Source organism: Girardinichthys multiradiatus, chromosome 24, assembly GCF_021462225.1.
Source record: "Girardinichthys multiradiatus isolate DD_20200921_A chromosome 24, DD_fGirMul_XY1, whole genome shotgun sequence".
In the NCBI taxonomy this organism is placed as follows: domain Eukaryota; kingdom Metazoa; phylum Chordata; class Actinopteri; order Cyprinodontiformes; family Goodeidae; genus Girardinichthys; species Girardinichthys multiradiatus.
The window spans coordinates 14,205,260-14,223,500 of NC_061816.1; the positions used below are offsets into that span (position 1 = coordinate 14,205,260).

Genomic DNA, 18,241 nt, shown 5'->3' on the forward strand with positions numbered 1-18,241 from the left:
TATGAGACGTTACATTGCCAAGATCAAAATGATGTAATTCATTAATAAACAGTCAGTGAAACTGCCTGTAATTACAAACCCCATGCTGTGCATTAATGAGCAGTGGCATGAAAAAGTGTTTGCCTCCCCTTTTTGCTTTTTTGTCACACTGAAAAGTTTCAGATCAAAAACATTTCAACTCCTGACATAGTTGCAATTTTCAAATGATAATTTCATATATCAAGAAAAAAGCTTTCCGAAACAACCTAAACCTATGTGAAAAAGTAATCACCGCCTAAATCTAATTACTGGTTTTTGCTCAGTCCTTCGTATTGCTGGATCAAAAACTGTGATGAGCGAGGTCTGCAGTTCTTTGGATGTTCTATGTTCTTTTTGTGGCATTACAGATAACTCATTGAATGCACTCTGAGTAATTTTGGCAGGCTACAATGAACCCTCTCCTAACTGATGTCAGTAGCATTGTTTCTCATCTGTTCTTGAGTTTCAGAAAGGTTCAACTTGGGTGGTTTCTTAAGTCCGCAGGTGTGGCAGGAATCAGGCCTATAGGTGATGATGAAATCAAATGTGTTGCTGACATGTGAATGAAATCATCAATTTAAAAGTGCATGTTGTGTTTTCTCATTACCCTTGATTGTGTGACACAACAAAAACAGAAGCCATCTGTCAGGGACCAAATATTTTCCATAACAGTGTCATGGTATAAATCTCATTACTATACATTAATGTTACAGAACATAACAAACCTAATATAACCTAACATAATAAACCTAGGTTAGGGCTTCATTATATCAGATAAACATTGGATATATAATAACATTGTTAAATACCACTATGTTGAAATAAATATTTCCATTTTACTGAAAAAAAAAACTTTAATTCTTACACTATCGCAACCTTTATTAAAAACCATGGTATCACGACATTATTTGGTGAAAATTACTCACCTGCAAATATTTTGAAATGGCAAAATTTGTGTTTTTTGTCAGCAAGGGATGAGTCTAATAGCCAGTTGTAGCTAAAAACCACAACTGTTCTGACTACAACTTATAAGCATGTTATTTCGAAAACAAGTTCAGAAATGAAGAAGCATTTTGGATGAGAGGTGAAACATCTTCAAGAAACCAAAGAAGTCCAGGTGCCTTTTACTTAAGCAACTTAGGATTGTCCTGGATGGCTCAAAATACATAAGAGTACAGCTGAAATAGTAAGGATCTAAAACATCACATAATGAAATAATTATTCCATACCTACGTTTACTTCATGTCGTCTGCCGCAGAACATCATGAAGTTATTTTATCTTTCCAGCTTACTGATCCAATCATTCAGCGGGGCTAACACTGCTACTGAAAAGGCAATTGGTCGGCAGCCTGCGCAGGATAACCGAACAGATGTCAGGGTTTTTCTTTAATGAGGCAGCAGTTTAAAAATATTTAATGTACTTTAGTACAAGCAGCAAAAAACAAATATTTTAAACATGTACGATTTTGCCATATATTTCATTAAAAATTTTAAGAGTTTCCCCAATTTAATTATTTCATTGAATTGAGACCTTTAAAATATACTGAAAATATTTACTTTGAGATATAGATATATCTCTCTATATATAGATAGATCTGTTAGGCTTCTACAGCATTATTATAAGAACCTTTTCAAAAGGAGGATGACTGAAAAAAATCCAAAGTATGGAGAAGATTGGAGTGGGAAAGGAAAATTAGGGAAAATATTAAGAGTTGGAATACAGTACTAATCATATCTTCAAAGGGTTAGTAGACTGACTGTTAACTTTCTAGCTGTGACGTGGGTGGGGGCACATCTAAGATAATTTTTGTCCCGGGCCCAGGGAAGGCTCTGAGGTAGCCTGCTAATGACAAATGATCGCTAGTTTAAGAAGACACCTCCCTCACTGCTTGTGATGTCTTGTCGCCAGGGCGCGCACCGGCTGACTGGCAAGGAAGAGATCAGATTTATCACAAAAATGACGGAAGCTTGACGATTTTACTTTAATTCTAAAAGCAAATTATAGCTTTGAGTATAAAGTTGCGCGCGCCAAAGGCTTTTAAAAAAATTATATTCATATTTTATTATAAAAATGGTTCAGGTAGAGAAAGCGACAAAAAGAAAGATAATGGGGTCCACCCTTTTTTTTTTTAAGTTTCAGCTAGTAGCTTTTATTATTTAAGTCCCGAGCGGAAGCACTAGTATATAGTGTAGTTACTCTGACAACGGTTCCCTGCCTTATCCACCTCTACAGCATGCAAATGACTGCGCGAGACCAATACATCTCAGATTGGTTAACTAAACAGCGCGCGGCGCATGCAGCGCGAGAGCAGAGCGCGTGTTGACAGATGCTGTTATAACTACAGCTGCACGAGCTTTTGGGATTTGTGTAACAGTAACCTCTTTGAAATTAGTTGAACCTCGAACCTTCAACTTTAATCTTAATTAACACTGCGGAGTCTGCACACCCATCATCCCGGGACCAGAGCGCTCGAGAGTCTCTCTCCATGCTTTGGGATAGCTGGTTCGCTGCGAGACAAGCGGAAGAGAGGGTACAAGGGAGCAAGACGAGACCGCTTTGAAGTTTACTCCTTTTTTCCCCCTGAACGGAGGTCTTACTGGACAACGGAGACGCCGTTCGCCCCAAAGTGTCCAATACGTCGGCTGCCCACATTTAAAAATGGCACGAGTATGCCGACATTCGGACTAACCTGCGCCTTTTCTTCACTTCGGTGTCATTCGGTAAGTCACGAAGCAGAGAGGCGCCAATAATTTATGTGTATAAGGTGTTTAATTACTTTTAAGTACAGAGGACATGTATGACAGAAAAACCCTTGAGGTGGGTCCTTCACTACCTAGCTCCAACACACCTGGCTGTCTGCCACACACAGTATTCCCACTGTGCCTCGCTGCCTTATTGCAACCTGGATTGATGTTGGCCGTTATTAAACCCACCAAAAAACACGTCAAAGTTTGCTATAAGCCTTTTGTACTTCTAGTAGTATTACAGCACAGTGCCGATGTGTCTGTTTCTTGCTGCATTTGAGCAAAATGGTAAATGTGGCGCATGGATATTTTAATTAACTCGTTGGTCACAGGTGTGTTAAATGCGCGCTGCGTCATAGCCAATCAGAATGCTGTAAATCACAGCTAATTAGATAATTTGCACTTCATCCCGTGGTCTACTACATGGAGCTGTAGTTGTTTTTAAATGGAAGTTAACGAGGAAGGCACCGTTCTAATTAGGTTGTGAATTGCATTATTGAATCTGGGCTCTAATTTCTTGCTTGGATGAATCAATGGTTAATAGCCAAGCAGCTTAGCTATGTGTCACTTGAATGGCGTGAATGTTTGCGAGTGGATGATTTAAAGGCAATGGGGAGCAATTTGATAAATGATGAAGCATGCTTAAATTTCTGTGCAGTCTGGAGTGTTTTTATGGGAAAGGACAACTGAGTATAGGATAATTGTATTTTCTAGACTTTGCTCTTTTTTGGCTAAAAGTTGTATTTATCCATCAGTCCACTTTATCCATTTTTTTCTCCAGTAATGCACTTATCCTTCCTTTTGTACATCCATTACTTAGTCTGTCCCTTTATTCGTCTGTCTGTCTGTCCATCCATCAAACAAACCACTCATCACTACATTTTTCAAATAATCCCTCTATTATGTTAGTTCATCCATCCCTTCATTAACATTTTTTTATCTAAATTTTGACCAATTTAGAAAATATCCTATAGATTAATTGTAAACTTCTTGACTTATAGTTTCAAAACTGTCCAAAACAACTAATCAGAACTCGGGGAATGTAAGACAAGAATTTTGACATGAAAAGTGTAGAAAACTCGTCAGAGGTCCTGACTTGTTGCAATGAATCAACATGAGATAATCAGGGAGCTACAAGAAATTTGGGCAAAATACAAAATGTTAACTTATCAGGCGGTTTAGAGGTGATAATTATCCTGGCAGCGTGAACACAATTGTGTTTGACGAGGTGTTTTAGTGGGTAAAGCAGCCAAATGATACTGGCCTGACTGGTGCAGATTTAGAGATTCAACTTGCTATCAGGCTTTGTTCAGGCAGAGAGGAGCAATCCAGAAAATGTTTAATCGATCACAAATATGCAGCCAGAAAAACCCCAAAATAAAGCAGGGGCTGCTTTCAGGGCTGAGCGTGTGGAACTGTCTCCTGCATCTTGAGGGGGTGGATGTCAGAATTATCATTTCTCCTGGACTGCAGCGAAGGGGCCGCAGGCGCTGGCAGGATCTCAGCAGCTCCGTGGGTGTATATAGTGACCATGCTGACTTTATAGTGCGAGCCACATCACTTCCAGTTCGGGGATGGGGGGTGGGGGTGGGGTGAAATTGGTGCATGCAGGTAGCATGCACCAATTTCACCCACTATTCAGGTAGCCCATGTCACACTTTAATGAAATAACCCCTCTCTATCTCACTCTCCGCTGCCTGGCATTATAGGTGGATGCACACCACTCTGTGTTGCAAGTACACATTGATAAAAGAGCTGCCGTTAAGGCAGGTAGTTTTTTGTGTTTCTGCACCCAATACGTCAGCGTATATTGTAGTAAATTACCAGGTTGGACTTTTCATCCTGCAAATGTTGGAAGAGGCGCCTGGTTACTCTGCTGTTTTACTGTTGTTGTCCAGGAGTGTCTTATCTCAGACACCTGGAAGGAAATAGCCACTTTCACTAAAAGTGCTTCTTGCTATAAAGCTCTCTTTTAGGAAGAATATAGGAGCTACAGGCCAGCCGTCTTTTATTGGTGACTGGGGTGTCAATAGAGTCCTCACAATGCTCCTCATTATGTCTGTTCCCCTTGGGTCACTGCTGCTCCTTAGTCTGGCAAAAAAAAAAAAAAGGTGTCCATGATGATGCATGTTTGAGACTATTTAAATGACAAAAGGCTTCTCTGGAGTATGATGGATTTGTGATTCTGATTAAATGCTTAGCAGCAGGTTATTTAGGACAGTCAACACCCAACCGCCTTTGTTTGAAGTGAAACACTCCCATCTGTGGCACCAAACTCACATGTCTTTTGTTATTGTCTGTAAACACTGTTAATCTTCACAATGCCAATATCCAACCCTAATCCGTTTCAATAACAAATAAGGATTTGTGGGTAATTTTGAGATTTACTTTTGTTAAAAAATAAAGATACACTTCAAGCTTTTTGTCCAGGACCCCTGATTGTCACCCAGCAGCTCTAATTGCCCTCGGTGGCATTCCTATTTAATTGGTCTTCAAAGGTCTTGTTCAGGCGGGCGATACAGGTCATTGAAAACTTGGGTAGTTGTTAAGTCATCAGGCGCTCAATTAAATCTGCCACAGTTGCAGAGCTTTAAAAAGAAAGAGGCTGTACAGACAGGAAGCAGCCAGTTTCGCTTCTATTTCTAAAGATTTCCAAACCATTCTAAAACTTAACAGTGAGACATCTTTTTAAATTCTGAATGGTGTTATCCTGTCTTCCGTGAAAGCATTTTCCATCCATCTGCTTCTGTCTATGCACGGTTTCCATCAGCGTCTCTCCCTCTCTTTCCGGCGGCTGCAGACTGGATTTCCTCGGACTTGAAATCTGCTCAGAGCTTCACGCGGGTGGAGTTTTTCAGTTCCACCAGCTCTGCATCACAAAGTAAACCTGCACTGATCTCTGTGTGACACAGGAATGAATTACGACAGCATCTGGTGAACATACAGTCAGAGGGCAATGGGAAGGAAGAATAGGAATAGGGGTTATGCATTATTGAAGCAGTCATTGTCAGAGGTAGATCCAGACAGTGGCTTTATATGTGCTTAGCTTTTGACCTCTTTTATATTTCTTCAGTAACACATGATGTACAGATAGTGATGTTTTTGCTTGGGTAGCTGGAAGGTTTTACCCTCAGGGCTTAAAGCTGGGCCCTTGTTGTTTTAATAATATCCCTCATAAGCATGCGTGAGCTTAACATCCCTCTACAATGCGCCGACATGAACAACAGTCATCCAGAAACAGAAGCAGTTGCTTTCGGCATCCACAATTTCTTTTTAGTGAGCATTTTAACTAATTGTGATTAAATAATTAGTTTCTTCTTATTCCACTCACTGCTAGGTCGACTTTATAGAAGTTTGTGCAATTAATAAACTCAACAAGAATCTGCTAAAGAGCTGTGAGGTTAGTTTGGTACAATTAGCACCTTTTATGGAAGCTACAAAGTTGCACTCTAACCTACCATAAAACACTGGAAGTGTGCAGTACACGCGAGCTTAAATTGGTGTGTTTGCAGTTACAGTGGGGTGGGGGGCAGTGATAATACTGTCTCCGTTTATCTAAAACAGCAGGTTGAGCATTTGATTTTTGACACTGCTGTTGTTAACACCGTTTTTGTTTATCTCCAAAAACAAAAAAACAAAACAAAAAAAAACATCCCCACAGCATGATGCTGCCACTGTGTTTCACCATGGGGATGGTGTGTTTATAATGTAACCCTCTTTAGACCTTCAAAGAGCGGCTGTAATTATACAAATATTAAACCTCTTACAAAGTGACTCCATTTAAACCTTTATGACCTACCATAGAACAAGTTCGCCAGAGCATATTTTCTACATTTGTACATGCTGTAGAGCCATTTTTTGGAGCATTTCAATTTGCTATACATCAATACAACCTTTACATACTAAATTTTAATATTTTGTATATAATAACTCCATATTACGTAAGTAAATTGCAAAAAAGTGCAATTAACCACCAGAAAAATTTAAATTTTTTTTTTTTCACATGTTTTCCTAAATACAGAAATATCATAGCTCTATCCCTCAAATATTGCAATATAAAAAAGTTGCACAAAACCCTTTCAAACCACAGGAAATTTATTCGGAGTGTTTCCATAACTTCATTTTTGAAATACACAAATTTTTATGGACAGAGACAGAAACGAACATAAAATGTACATTGTGAACAGTTTGAGAAAAGATGATATGTACGTAAAAAAAAAACTATTTACTGAAGTGTAATTAAATCTCTAAGACCATCTTCAAACAATAAAAAGTGCAAAAAACAACGAAAATGAAAGTGCGAGCGAAGTTTACCGCGAAAAAAAGACCACTCCCAGGGAAAAATCACCTGGGAAATGACATCACTTCCGGTTGTTGGGAGCGTTGGTGTGAAAGAAAACCATGTGATAGTTCATCCACCAATGTCATCACGCATATTCCAATGTAGGAAGTACACTTTGGTCTGAATTTTAATGTTTGCCTTTTGCGATTTTTTACTGGATTTCTCGACAGTTTCTGGAAAATAAAAACTGTGCTCTGGGACACGTGGCGAGTAGAATATTTAAGTTGAACTCTTCAGTTTCATTTGCAAAAAAAAAAAGTATTGCTCTAGCTTATTTGGTCGCAATTCTACAGGCTTTTAGATAAAAAAATGCCGGTAGAATTAGATAGATATGCAAATGGAACGCCGGCGTTCCCGACGGTCACAAAGAGTTAATAATTAGGCATCTTCTAAGGGAAATTTGCTGCACTGGATTTAATGTTTGTGTATCAGAGGTGAATTTGTCTCGGTTTTCAGATTTTTGTTGGTAAAACATCTATGTTGCAACTATGTGTTGCTTTATTAAAGAAAAATTCTTTAAAGAAATGAAGGCTTCTTAAAAAGTTTAAGATCATCGGTAGGTAAAATAAAGTTCAGTTTATTGACTCGAAGTCGAACTCTACACTCATGAACTACGTTGTGAACCATTCAAGTCTAGATTTTCTCTGCTGCATGTGATTTTCCTGGTTTTCCCATAGAGCTACCTTTTTATTGCTTGTTCTGAAGATATCCATCTCCAGTAAGCCAGACCTTGCCGGTGACTCACTGCGGAGCAGAAAGCGTTGCTTTTTAAAGCGACAGTATTGTCGGCGACACAGAAACTTACATCTGCTGGCCACATATGGCTCCCCCTGCAAAACACACCTTGACGCCGCTGTCTGCCAGTTATAATCTGCCTTTTTATTTCTGGAGAACTAATTACTGCGCATTAGTTAAACAGACCATTTGAAATGCAAGCCTGCTAAATCACACTTGCCACGGGGAGGCTGCCCTCCCTTTCCTGTACCTTATGCAGACATTGTGCTTCTATTCTTAGTTCTATCAGCATATGTTTCTATCAGAAATTAAGGTCCACTAGCAGAGGTTTACAACACACACTGAGGCAAATCTGTGCTCGTACGTGTTAGCGCCAACATACTGGAAATGGAGGAAGTTTAAAAGCAATAAAAATGTATGCAGACTGCACAGTATTCTCACATCAGAACTGTCAGGATGTGTTAATCAGCAGGACTGCAGGTAAATCAGTAATGTCATACATTTTTCCCTTGATGGAAAATCCTTTAAACAATTTCCAGCAGTACAGTGACATCTGATAGAAAAGACGGTGGGACTTCTATCCGAGTTGGACAAGCCTCCTTATCTGTTGAATTCCACTGTGAATAATGAACCTTTCATAGTTGCCTTCCCCCTACAGAAAAATGGATCAGGCTCCTTGCCTCATGGGCTGTTCGCGGGTCCAGCGTGCGTTACTTACTCTGACAGTGACAAGCACTGAACACGACTACAGCTGTGTTCATTTCCTCCAAAATGAATACACTAAACTGCCGACCGGATAGAGCGCACCCTATAGGGTACAGTTCAACTCTAGATCCGTGTTCTGTTCTTTTGTGATATGCAGTATTTGCATTCTGTCTGTGTGCTACTTTGTGCCAAACTTTGACAAATGTTCAGATGATAATATGTGACTGCAGAGCCCTGAGCATCATGTGCATGAAGCGTGCAACATCACGAAATGCTGCTCCTGTCCAGCAGCTTGTCAGAATCACACAGCAGCAAGGGCCGAATCAGATTGAAAACTGAATCAAATTAGATGTACAAATGTTATACAATCTGATATACCACTATGACAATTTTCTATTTTGATTACTGTGTACAAACTCAGCTAGCAATATCAAAATGGTTTGGTAGAAACCAGCCTTAAATATTAAAAACTATTAAAAGGATGCAGCAGCTAATCGACAATTAACGAAGCTGATTGAAATTATCCGTAAATCTGTGTTACAAATCCACGGTTGAGGTCTCCTGTCTGTGTGTGTTCATCTGTTTCGGAGTGTTGGGCTCCACTCGTTGGTCAGCTCCATCTGAGACCATTTCAAAACAAACATGGCTGAAAACGTGTGTGATTCACTGTTAGGTTAGCTGCGTCCCAAAAGCTGATTAAAGCCATGCCTGTGTGTGCTAACACCAAGCCTAGCCAATCAAATCAATGTTACTCCATACCGTTTAAATAACATTTAATTGTGCAGATAATGTTACCATCTAAATGAATTAATCTTTTCATTCCTGTTAAACAGCGAGTTATATCAGCAAAGTTTCTTTAGCTGCTTTAAGTTTGCTAACACAGAGGGTTAGGGTGTAGTTTGATCTGATGCATCAGTCCCGGTCATTCAGAACTCCTCCCTGTGAGTTGATATTATGATGTGTTCTCATGATATAATGGAGCACCTCACTGCACTGCAACAACCCACTTTACAGCTGGCTTAAATGAAGTGTGAAGAGGCTATTTATGGGTTTGTAAGTGGGCAGACCCTGTTGTCTGTGTTACAACAACCGGAGGGGCTCCATGTTTGATAAATATTTTATCAGCAGTTTTTCTTTTCTTCTGCAGTCCTCCTCCATGGTCCGACCCACCTCAGGTCTGCGCTGCTTTTGATGTTGGACTGTGAGAAGACCAGAGATCTGACAGGGCCGTACTAGATATCTAATTGATTTGTCTGAACAGTGAGAGAAGCACATTTGAATCCTTACATAGGAGAGCAATTCAAAAGCGGCACAGGAAAAATGTTTCCTCTCCTCCGGCCGTCACAGAGGAGTCACATGCAACATTGATCGTCTGGAAAAAGGATCGGTTGTAGAAGTCTGTTTGAAATACAGAAGACCGAGAGCAGCAGTCTACTGACTCCAATACCTCCCATCAGCAGTCCTATGATGCAGATAACATCTTCTAATAGTATTTTTTTTTTTTTTTTTGCATTGTCCTGAAAGCCAGCAGGGCACAGTGGTGACTGATGCTGATAACCAGTAAAAGAAAACATTTCCGACCCACTTTTATAATCACTCTCCATGTTTTGCATTGAATACACTAGTCAGAATTAATAAGTTTGACCAGTTAGATTTTGATTGTACCGTTTATGACCACTGGCAGCTGGAGGTCATAGAATAATCACACTGTGCAGTTGGGAAAATACCGAAAATGCCAATAAAATAAGTTTGGAACTAGATTACAGAATTCCCCAGATCAGAATAAATATTGAAAAATAAAATGTAAATGGGAAATAAATAGTTTGGGTCCCTCTTCGTTTTCTCATTCGGTTGCTCTTCTATAAATTAATTTGTCCATTTGTTCATTCATTCGTCTGTTTTTGTCAGTCTTCGCTCGTCCGAGTGTTTGTTCTTGCGGTTGCCTGTGTTGTTTGTGTCCGTTCAATCATCTATCCATTCATTTGCTCATTCGTATGTTTGTTCAGCGGTCAGTTTGTTTTTATTTTGTTTATTTGTCCACCCATCTGTTGTCCATTCATTTGACCATTTGTTTGTCCTTCCGGTCATTTGTTCATCTGTTCACTGTCTGTTTCCTTGTCTACTCCTTCCTTCCTTCCTGGGGTCTTCGAAGGTTCCATATTTAGTGCCTGAATTTATCCATCATCATAAAACAAATAAGTTGCTTTTTCTGTCAAACAGATTCTAAATTGAGTAGAGATGGTTAATTTTTGTGGTGGAAATACAATTTGTTAAATTGGGCAACATTAGGCATAACTGACCGAGAGATGATGGCAAAATAATCCCAATGTGATCCTTGGAATCTGTTGAATATAGTATCGTGGTATACCTATGACACCTTATGATATGAAGCAACAATAGTTTACAAAGGGCTAAAGGGTGTCTGCTGTAGAAATTTAGTTTTTTTTATATTATGAAAAGGTACTGAAAACTCTGGAAAAGTTTGGAATTTTTACAGAATAAATAAGGATAGCTTCCTGTATTTTGAAAACTTGAGTTTTGACTGTGTAGGTGTCTAACATGTAGAATTTTTCATGGCAACTCGGAGCACACAATATCCCTGGAGGCACAACTAATTACTCTAGTGTATAATTTTGTCTGGTGTTTTGGTGAGGGAGAAATAATTGCTTTCACTTTGAGACACACTTCACGCAACTAATCAGCCACGTTTGTAGTGATTTATTGACCTATTTTGGGAAGAGTTTTGTGTTTAGGCAGCTTAATGTGAAAAGCATTTTAAATTATTTACAATCATCTCCAACAGGCAAACCTCTCCGGTCTTCAGTCCTTGGAGATTAGTGCGAGCCTCAATCAGATGTGCCTGGAATGCTGACAGTGAGCTTGCAGTTTATGTCTGACTACCTTGTAGCGATGACTCGGTTTTAATCAATTTTCACTTGACCGCGCAATAAGTTATCAAAGCAAAACAAAAAATTGATAATAAGTGAGCAAAGTTGGAGAGAAAACGTTGAAGAAATGTGAAATCTTCTCCAAGAAGTCCTTCCTGTTTGTAGTGAGTTTAAGAGAATGTGTGTGGTGTTGCAACATTGGAAATAAGGTTTAGATTTTAACTTTAAATCCACATTCCCAAGCGTGTACACAAACAAATACCCAGTATCTGCTGTAGGCCAAACACCCCGTCAGAGTGCGCCCACGCCTCATCGACTCAGCTGGGCTGAAGAATTCTCCCAAACTTAATTCAAAAGAAGGGCCGAGTATCGTGGATGAATCACGAGTCAGAGCTTTCATTCTCCACCAAACCCAGGCTGCATCAGCTGAGCCAGGCCTGCCCATTCTTGCTTTTTCAGAAGCTAATCAGATTCATTACCAAGAAGAGCTGTCATATTCCAGCGTTCCACCTCTTTGAAAAACACCGCGTTAACACGGAATGTCTGGTTCTTGCTTGATCTTAGAAAGATGTCTACACTTCCCCACCGGTCCCCTCGGAGCAAATTACCCTTTCATCCGTGTGGTGTTAGTCAACTCTGTGTAATAGATTTCGATTGATTGCAGATTCTGCTTTCCTGAAAAGTCCATTTTTACTATTCCCTTTGTCACTCAGTCGAAATCCAGCACAGAGAAAAGCTGGACTCCTCTTCATAGGAGCTTGGTTGAATTTTTAGTGGCCAGCACTGCCAGCTAGTGAGATGAACCCATCAGACAACCTTTAAGGATTCAGCATGATGTGTTTCAGTGTGCTTTTCTGGGTTAACCAGAAACATAAAGCTCTTCATCAGTCATATAGAGCAGTTGTCATAAATGTTGCTTTGACATCGACTGAAGAAACTTTTACATTGCATGACTCACACTGAGAAAGTCTTACGCCTGATGAGTCAGCATGTATAAAGGGCAGAGAATCCAGTGGAATGAGAGTCATTCTTTTAAAAGTAGCAGTATCCCACACTGAGTCAGTGGAAAGAGACCACTTGAGTTTCTTTTGTCACGTGGTCTGAATGTTATGTCCTTCTGTATGGTCCAGCCTGCACATACACACTCTGGATTCTAGAAATAAAACCCAGTATTGCACAAAGTCTCTTACATGTTATATAGTGGACATTAAGGTGTTTAGTAGAGGTGGTGCATTTGAACACCTTAAATGTGTTAGTACAAGACAAAGTAAACAGGGCACAGGTCATTCCCAGACATGTCAAAGAAGGATCTCTGGTCAGAAAAGATCATAAAAGACCTTTTACCTCCTACATGCAAAAAAATGTGTGGCAGAAAACCAACCCTGCACATCACCCTGAACCACAGAGAACATTGGTGGCGGCAGCATCATGCTGTGCTACATGGAAAGTTGACATTAGAAGCAGAAAGAGGAGAGGAGCACCCACAGAACATCTGCCTGGATGGATATGGTTTGACGCAGGGTCGAAACAAAACATCTGGCGGTAGGCAGCATCGTTTGTGTAATTTTGTTTTTTCGGATATTTAATTATTGTTTGTAATTCATTTTAATCTGCTGTTTTTCTTTAACTCAGTAATTAATAATTTAAGAATCATTTTATAGTTGGAACCTGGCCAGAGTCACAAGGAAGATGGATTGGGTTAAATGCAGGGTAATCCTGGAAGAAAACCTGTTAAAAGAGGAGTACTTACTTTGTGTTCATCACATAGAATCTTAAGAAAATGAAAGGACGTTCTTGATTGTAACGTGATAAAATGTTAAACCATACAAAGGGAATGCGTGTTTATCCCAAAGGTAGTGTTTCTCCGGAAACAACCCAATACTGCATGAAATCTCCTGCATTGGAGACAAATGCAAGCAGCTCTGCTGATATACAGATAAATGGGAGCTGTATTTTTACTGGATGTAACGTGTATAAAATAATTGGTGCTTTAATGCATTTCCAGAATATGAAGGCAGTTATGCAGGACAAGACTGCCTTCTTCCAAGAACAACTTGTTTTTCCTTCATGCATATATTTAACTCATAAAAGTTCACAAATTCGTCTACACATTCACGGAGTGGAAATCATGTGTTGGAGCACATTAGAATTAAGACAATTTCAAAATGCACTCAAACCCCTTTTTTCTCTCCCCCTCCTCTCTGTCTCCACAGATATCCTGGTCCGAAATGCAGCCCTGTATCATTTTCATCTGCCTGTTTCTCTCGGCGGCTGAAACCCAAGATATCCATCCCTCAAAGGCATCATCATCCATCAGTGAGTCGTGTGACTCTCTGTGTTCCTGCGAGGCAAAGGACGGTGTCCTTCATCTTAACTGTGAGCAGAGGAACATCAGCAAAATCTCCCAAATCCAAATCCCGTCAGGTGTCTCCTTCCATCTGAACGTTTACAAAAATGACTTAGTTGAGCTCCGAATTGAGGAAATGGAAGGGCTTAGGGGCGCCCTTTCTCTGCACATTGGGGGTAATAGCATACAAGAGCTGGAGCCAGGGGTCTTTAGCTCTCTCGGTTCTCTGAAAAAACTCCACATAAATAGCAATTTTCTCGTCACCCTGAAAGAGGACACTTTTCAGGGTCTGGTAAATTTAGAGTTTCTTCAAGCTGACACAAATTTCATCCGGATCATTGAACCGGGAGCCTTCAACAAACTGATCCGCCTCAAAGTCCTCATCCTCAATGACAATTCCATCGAGTTTTTACCCAGCAACATCTTCCGCTTCGTGCCCCTCACCCACCTGGATCTGCGGGGCAACAAGCTCCAGACGCTGCCATATGTGGGCTTTCTGGAGCACATCGGGCGGATCATGGAGCTCCTCCTGGAGGACAACGACTGGACCTGTGACTGTGATATTCTCCATTTAAAAACCTGGATGGAAAACATGAGGGCCCAGTCGGTCATCAGCGACGTCGTGTGCAGCTCACCACAGCACCTGAAGGGGACCATTCTGGCCAAAGTCAAACGGGATGTTCTGTGCCCGTTCCACAAAGCCCTTCCCCCTGAGGGACCACCATCCCTGGATATGGTTGTTACTCCATCATCCAAAGTGGTTCCTAATCCCAACCTGACATCGCACCTTCCAGACAGTCCTTGTGTGGAGCACTGTTTGTGTCACAATCACCCAGTGGCCGGTTTTTTGATGCACTGTCAGGACCGAGGAATTCAGAAGGTGTCTGAAATCGGAATACTGCAGCAAAGCCCTACTAAACTGGTCATGACTGGAAACATGATCCAGAAACTCTTTAAATATGATTTTGTCACATTTGACAGTTTAGAATTGCTCAACCTGGCAAGCAACCGAATTGATTACATCGATAATGAAACATTTCTCAGCCTCAGCAGCTTGAAAAAGCTTCACCTGAACGGGAACAGGATAGAAAAACTTTTCTCCACCATGTTTGTGGGTCTCCACAACCTGGAGTATCTGTACCTGGAACACAACCTCCTCAAGGAGATTGCTCCTGGAACCTTCAATCCCCTGCCAAACCTAAAGCTGCTGTCGCTAAACAACAACCTGCTGAGCTCACTTCCGGCTCAGATATTCCGCAATGTGCCCCTGAGCAAATTAAACCTGAGGAACAATCTGCTCATGCACCTGCCAGTAAGCAACGTGCTGGATCAGCTCGACGCACTGGAGCAGATCTATTTAGAGGACAACCCATGGGACTGCAGCTGTGACTTGCTCAGCCTTAAACAATGGCTGGAGAAGCTGAGAAAAGACACGCTGGTGGGCTCCGTTCTGTGCCACACCCCAAAGAAAGTGATGCAGGTCGAGCTGAGGAGTCTTCATCATGAGATGCTCTGTCCCGGGTTGGGAACGTACCACCCGGGGGCTCCCGCTGCAGAGGAGACGGTGACTGCCACAGTGGGACCCCCTGACAAAAGGGACAGGGGTCTGCTCATCTCCCTGACGGACACCATCCCGCTCTCAGTGCTCATCCTGAGCCTACTCATCTTCATCCTCATGATAATCTTCTGCTCAGCTGGCTTGGTGGTCTTTGTGGTGCACCGGCGGAGACGAAGGGCAAAGAAAAAGGCTGCAGAGGAGCCGGCACGGGAGACCACCAGCAGCACCTCTCCCATCCACTTACACTACAGCATGTATGGGCAGAAGACCACTCACCACACGGTGACCCAGAGAACTGGACCTGCAGCCCTGTACGAGGACAGATCCCACAGCCCGATCGTGCAGATCTGCCGGAACCCCACCTACTGCTCCCAGCACAAGGGCCACGACTCTGATCTGGATTACAGCCTGGATGATTCAAAGCACCACGTCTGCCGGAGCCTCATGGAGAAGGAGAACACCTCCCCCCTAACAGGAAACCCAAAGTTCAGGGCCATAGCTGAGGAGCGCCCTGTGGAGTTTGTCACTTTGGGGACTCCCAGCTCCCTGTACAGGAACATCCTGGAGAGAGAGAAGGAGCTGCAGCAGCAGCTCGGAATAACAGAATACTTCAGGAAAACCTTGCCCCAGCTGAAGCCCACCATGGACCTGCAGGTCCCAGGGCACCAGGAGGAGTTAAAGTTAATGGAGGCGATAATGTACACAAGACCTCGCAAGGTCATGCTGGAACAAACCAAGAATGAGTACTTTGAGCTCAAAGCAAACCTGCACACTGAGCCAGACTACTTGGAGGTTCTGGAACACCAGACTGCTTTTAACTGAGCTGAAATGTATATCATGTCTGAACCAAGTGCCTTGGCCTATTTGCCCTCCTGTACTTTCCACAGTGTCAAAATGTATAAACATAGAAATATGATATATATATATATATATATAGATATATACATGTGCCTGTGTGTGTACATATACACACACAGGCACATGTTTTTAATTGTAGCACAGAATGTAACTGGTGTGAACTTTTTATCTGCTCATCGGTCGAGGTAGCTGGTTAGAGGTGCAATATTTTAGAGATGCACCGATCAGGCTTTCCTTGGCTGAGACCAATTTCTGATTTACTTCGTCTCAGATTCAGTAGTTATGAATCCCACACAAAAACAATTACATGTTATCCTTTTTCTGACTTTTATTAAACTTATAAGTGGACCACATTACGTGCCACTAGTGTGTGTTTATGGATTAAACTTGTCTAATTTAAGCCTTGATGTTTTTATTGATGGACAAAAATTATTCTTATTTACGAGGACTAAAACAGAGGAAAATAGAGTAAGTTTGCTGATCAATAAATGACAATTATCCGGTTACCAGCTTTGGCCTACTGATCGGTGCATCCCTTCGGAATATTTTCAGCCAAATCAAACCTGGAAGAAGCTGTAACCATCTGTAGAGCAAGTCTGGGTTAAAACCCACAGTGAAATCCACTCATTCAGCTTTTTACATGTGATTACATTTTCATGCTCCTACAGCAGCCAAGTGAATTGATCCACGCAGCACAACCCCCAGCTCGGCCTCCTCCCAGGATAAAGCAGATGTTTGGAAAGAATTGAGCGAATTTCAATCAGTGCTTGACCCAGAATTCCGCTTAATCAGTCTATCCCGATTCCGACCGCGACCTGATTACACCACCCGTCAACCCCCCTCCCAGAGAGCAGCTTTAACACTGGAACCGGAGCGCTCATTGTACCGTAGAGTCAGCGGTTCGTACTGCCAAGTACATGAAAAACAGCGATAGGAGCATGGTTCCAGTGCTGTCCTCCTGACAGATGATTGATCCAACACGCTGCAGAGCCGCAGTCAGAAGAACTTTATTTTTTTTATGAGCTCAGTCAGAAAGTGGAGTACAGTAGCTACACAACCTGTACAAACGCATTGCACTATTTAAACGCCATAAGATGGTGCATGACAATCAACAAAAGTCCTGCTGAAACGGTTGAGTTTTAATTTCTGCCAGAAATGAGCCGCTGATGCGTGCCTATTTCATGTGCTTTGTGTACATTTGTGAGACACATTATTTTCTGTTGAACCCATTACAAAAGCATCCAGAACACAGATGGAAAAAGACATTTGCAGAGTGGGACCGGATTTATGTTCCTGTTTTCAGAAACAGCTCGTGTAAGCACACTCTCTGTAGCTTTTCTACCTTAACTAGTTTGACTTATTTATTCTGTATATTTTGTATATACCTCCGTTTCCTTTTATCTTTGGGTTTTGTGTGCCTTCAGTGCTGTACAGAATATAAACAGAAGTTGTGTCTGAAAGACGAAAAATAAAGAATTGCTATATGATGTGAATTTGGAAATTGCTGTGGCCTTGCTGCTTCTCAGCAGCGCTTCGCCTCTTCACTAATTAACACACCAGGTAACCTGGACTGCAACAGTAAGAATTTTTATTTAAATGTTTTATCTGTTCTCTGCAGTGCTTATGGAGATTTAGGTGGAATTACATGTTTAGGCAGCATTTCCGTCTTTTCCTGCTGCGTGAATAATTCAACCCCCCCACTGATGGAGCAAGCATAGTCCTTAATCACTGCAGCGGCTTCAGGGTTCTTCTCCAGCCTTTCTTTTGTCTCTCGTCTGCAGATCCTCTCATTTTTCTATAATAACCCACAGATCTAAAGTTCTGCAAGAATACATATAACCTCTGAAGCTTGAAATGCATGCAGAGTTCACGCCTAAAAACCAACCCCCGTCTGCAAAAAAAAAATAACTATATATTTGCATGCTCACCGACAACTTCTCATGAGCTCAAGGTGAGATTTCAGCATAGTAAGTAAATACACTCCTAAAAAAAATAAAGGGAACTCTCAAATAAGACATCCTAGATCTGAATGTATGAAATATTCT

At 41.3% G+C, this 18,241-nt stretch overlaps 1 protein-coding gene across 1 annotated transcript; it reads left to right on the forward strand.

The window, feature by feature from the left end:
* The first annotated feature begins 2,254 nt into the window (after positions 1–2,254).
* On the forward strand, positions 2,255–17,689 carry slitrk6 (SLIT and NTRK-like family, member 6). Its single transcript, XM_047355696.1, has 2 exons — positions 2,255–2,739; positions 13,647–17,689. Exons 1-2 carry the CDS (start codon positions 2,689–2,691, stop codon positions 16,158–16,160), a joined length of 2,565 nt encoding a protein of 854 aa, XP_047211652.1. The 5' UTR covers positions 2,255–2,688; the 3' UTR covers positions 16,161–17,689.
* The last annotated feature ends 552 nt before the right edge of the window (positions 17,690–18,241 follow it).

Bases quoted from the DNA above. Each gene is read 5' to 3' on its own strand.
- slitrk6 (XM_047355696.1), top strand. From the start codon at position 2,689: ATGCCGACATTCGGACTAACCTGCGCCTTTTCTTCACTTCGGTGTCAT. The intron at 2,740-13,646 runs GTAAGTCACGAA...CTGTCTCCACAG, and splicing joins CTTCACTTCGGTGTCATTCG to ATATCCTGGTCCGAAATGCA.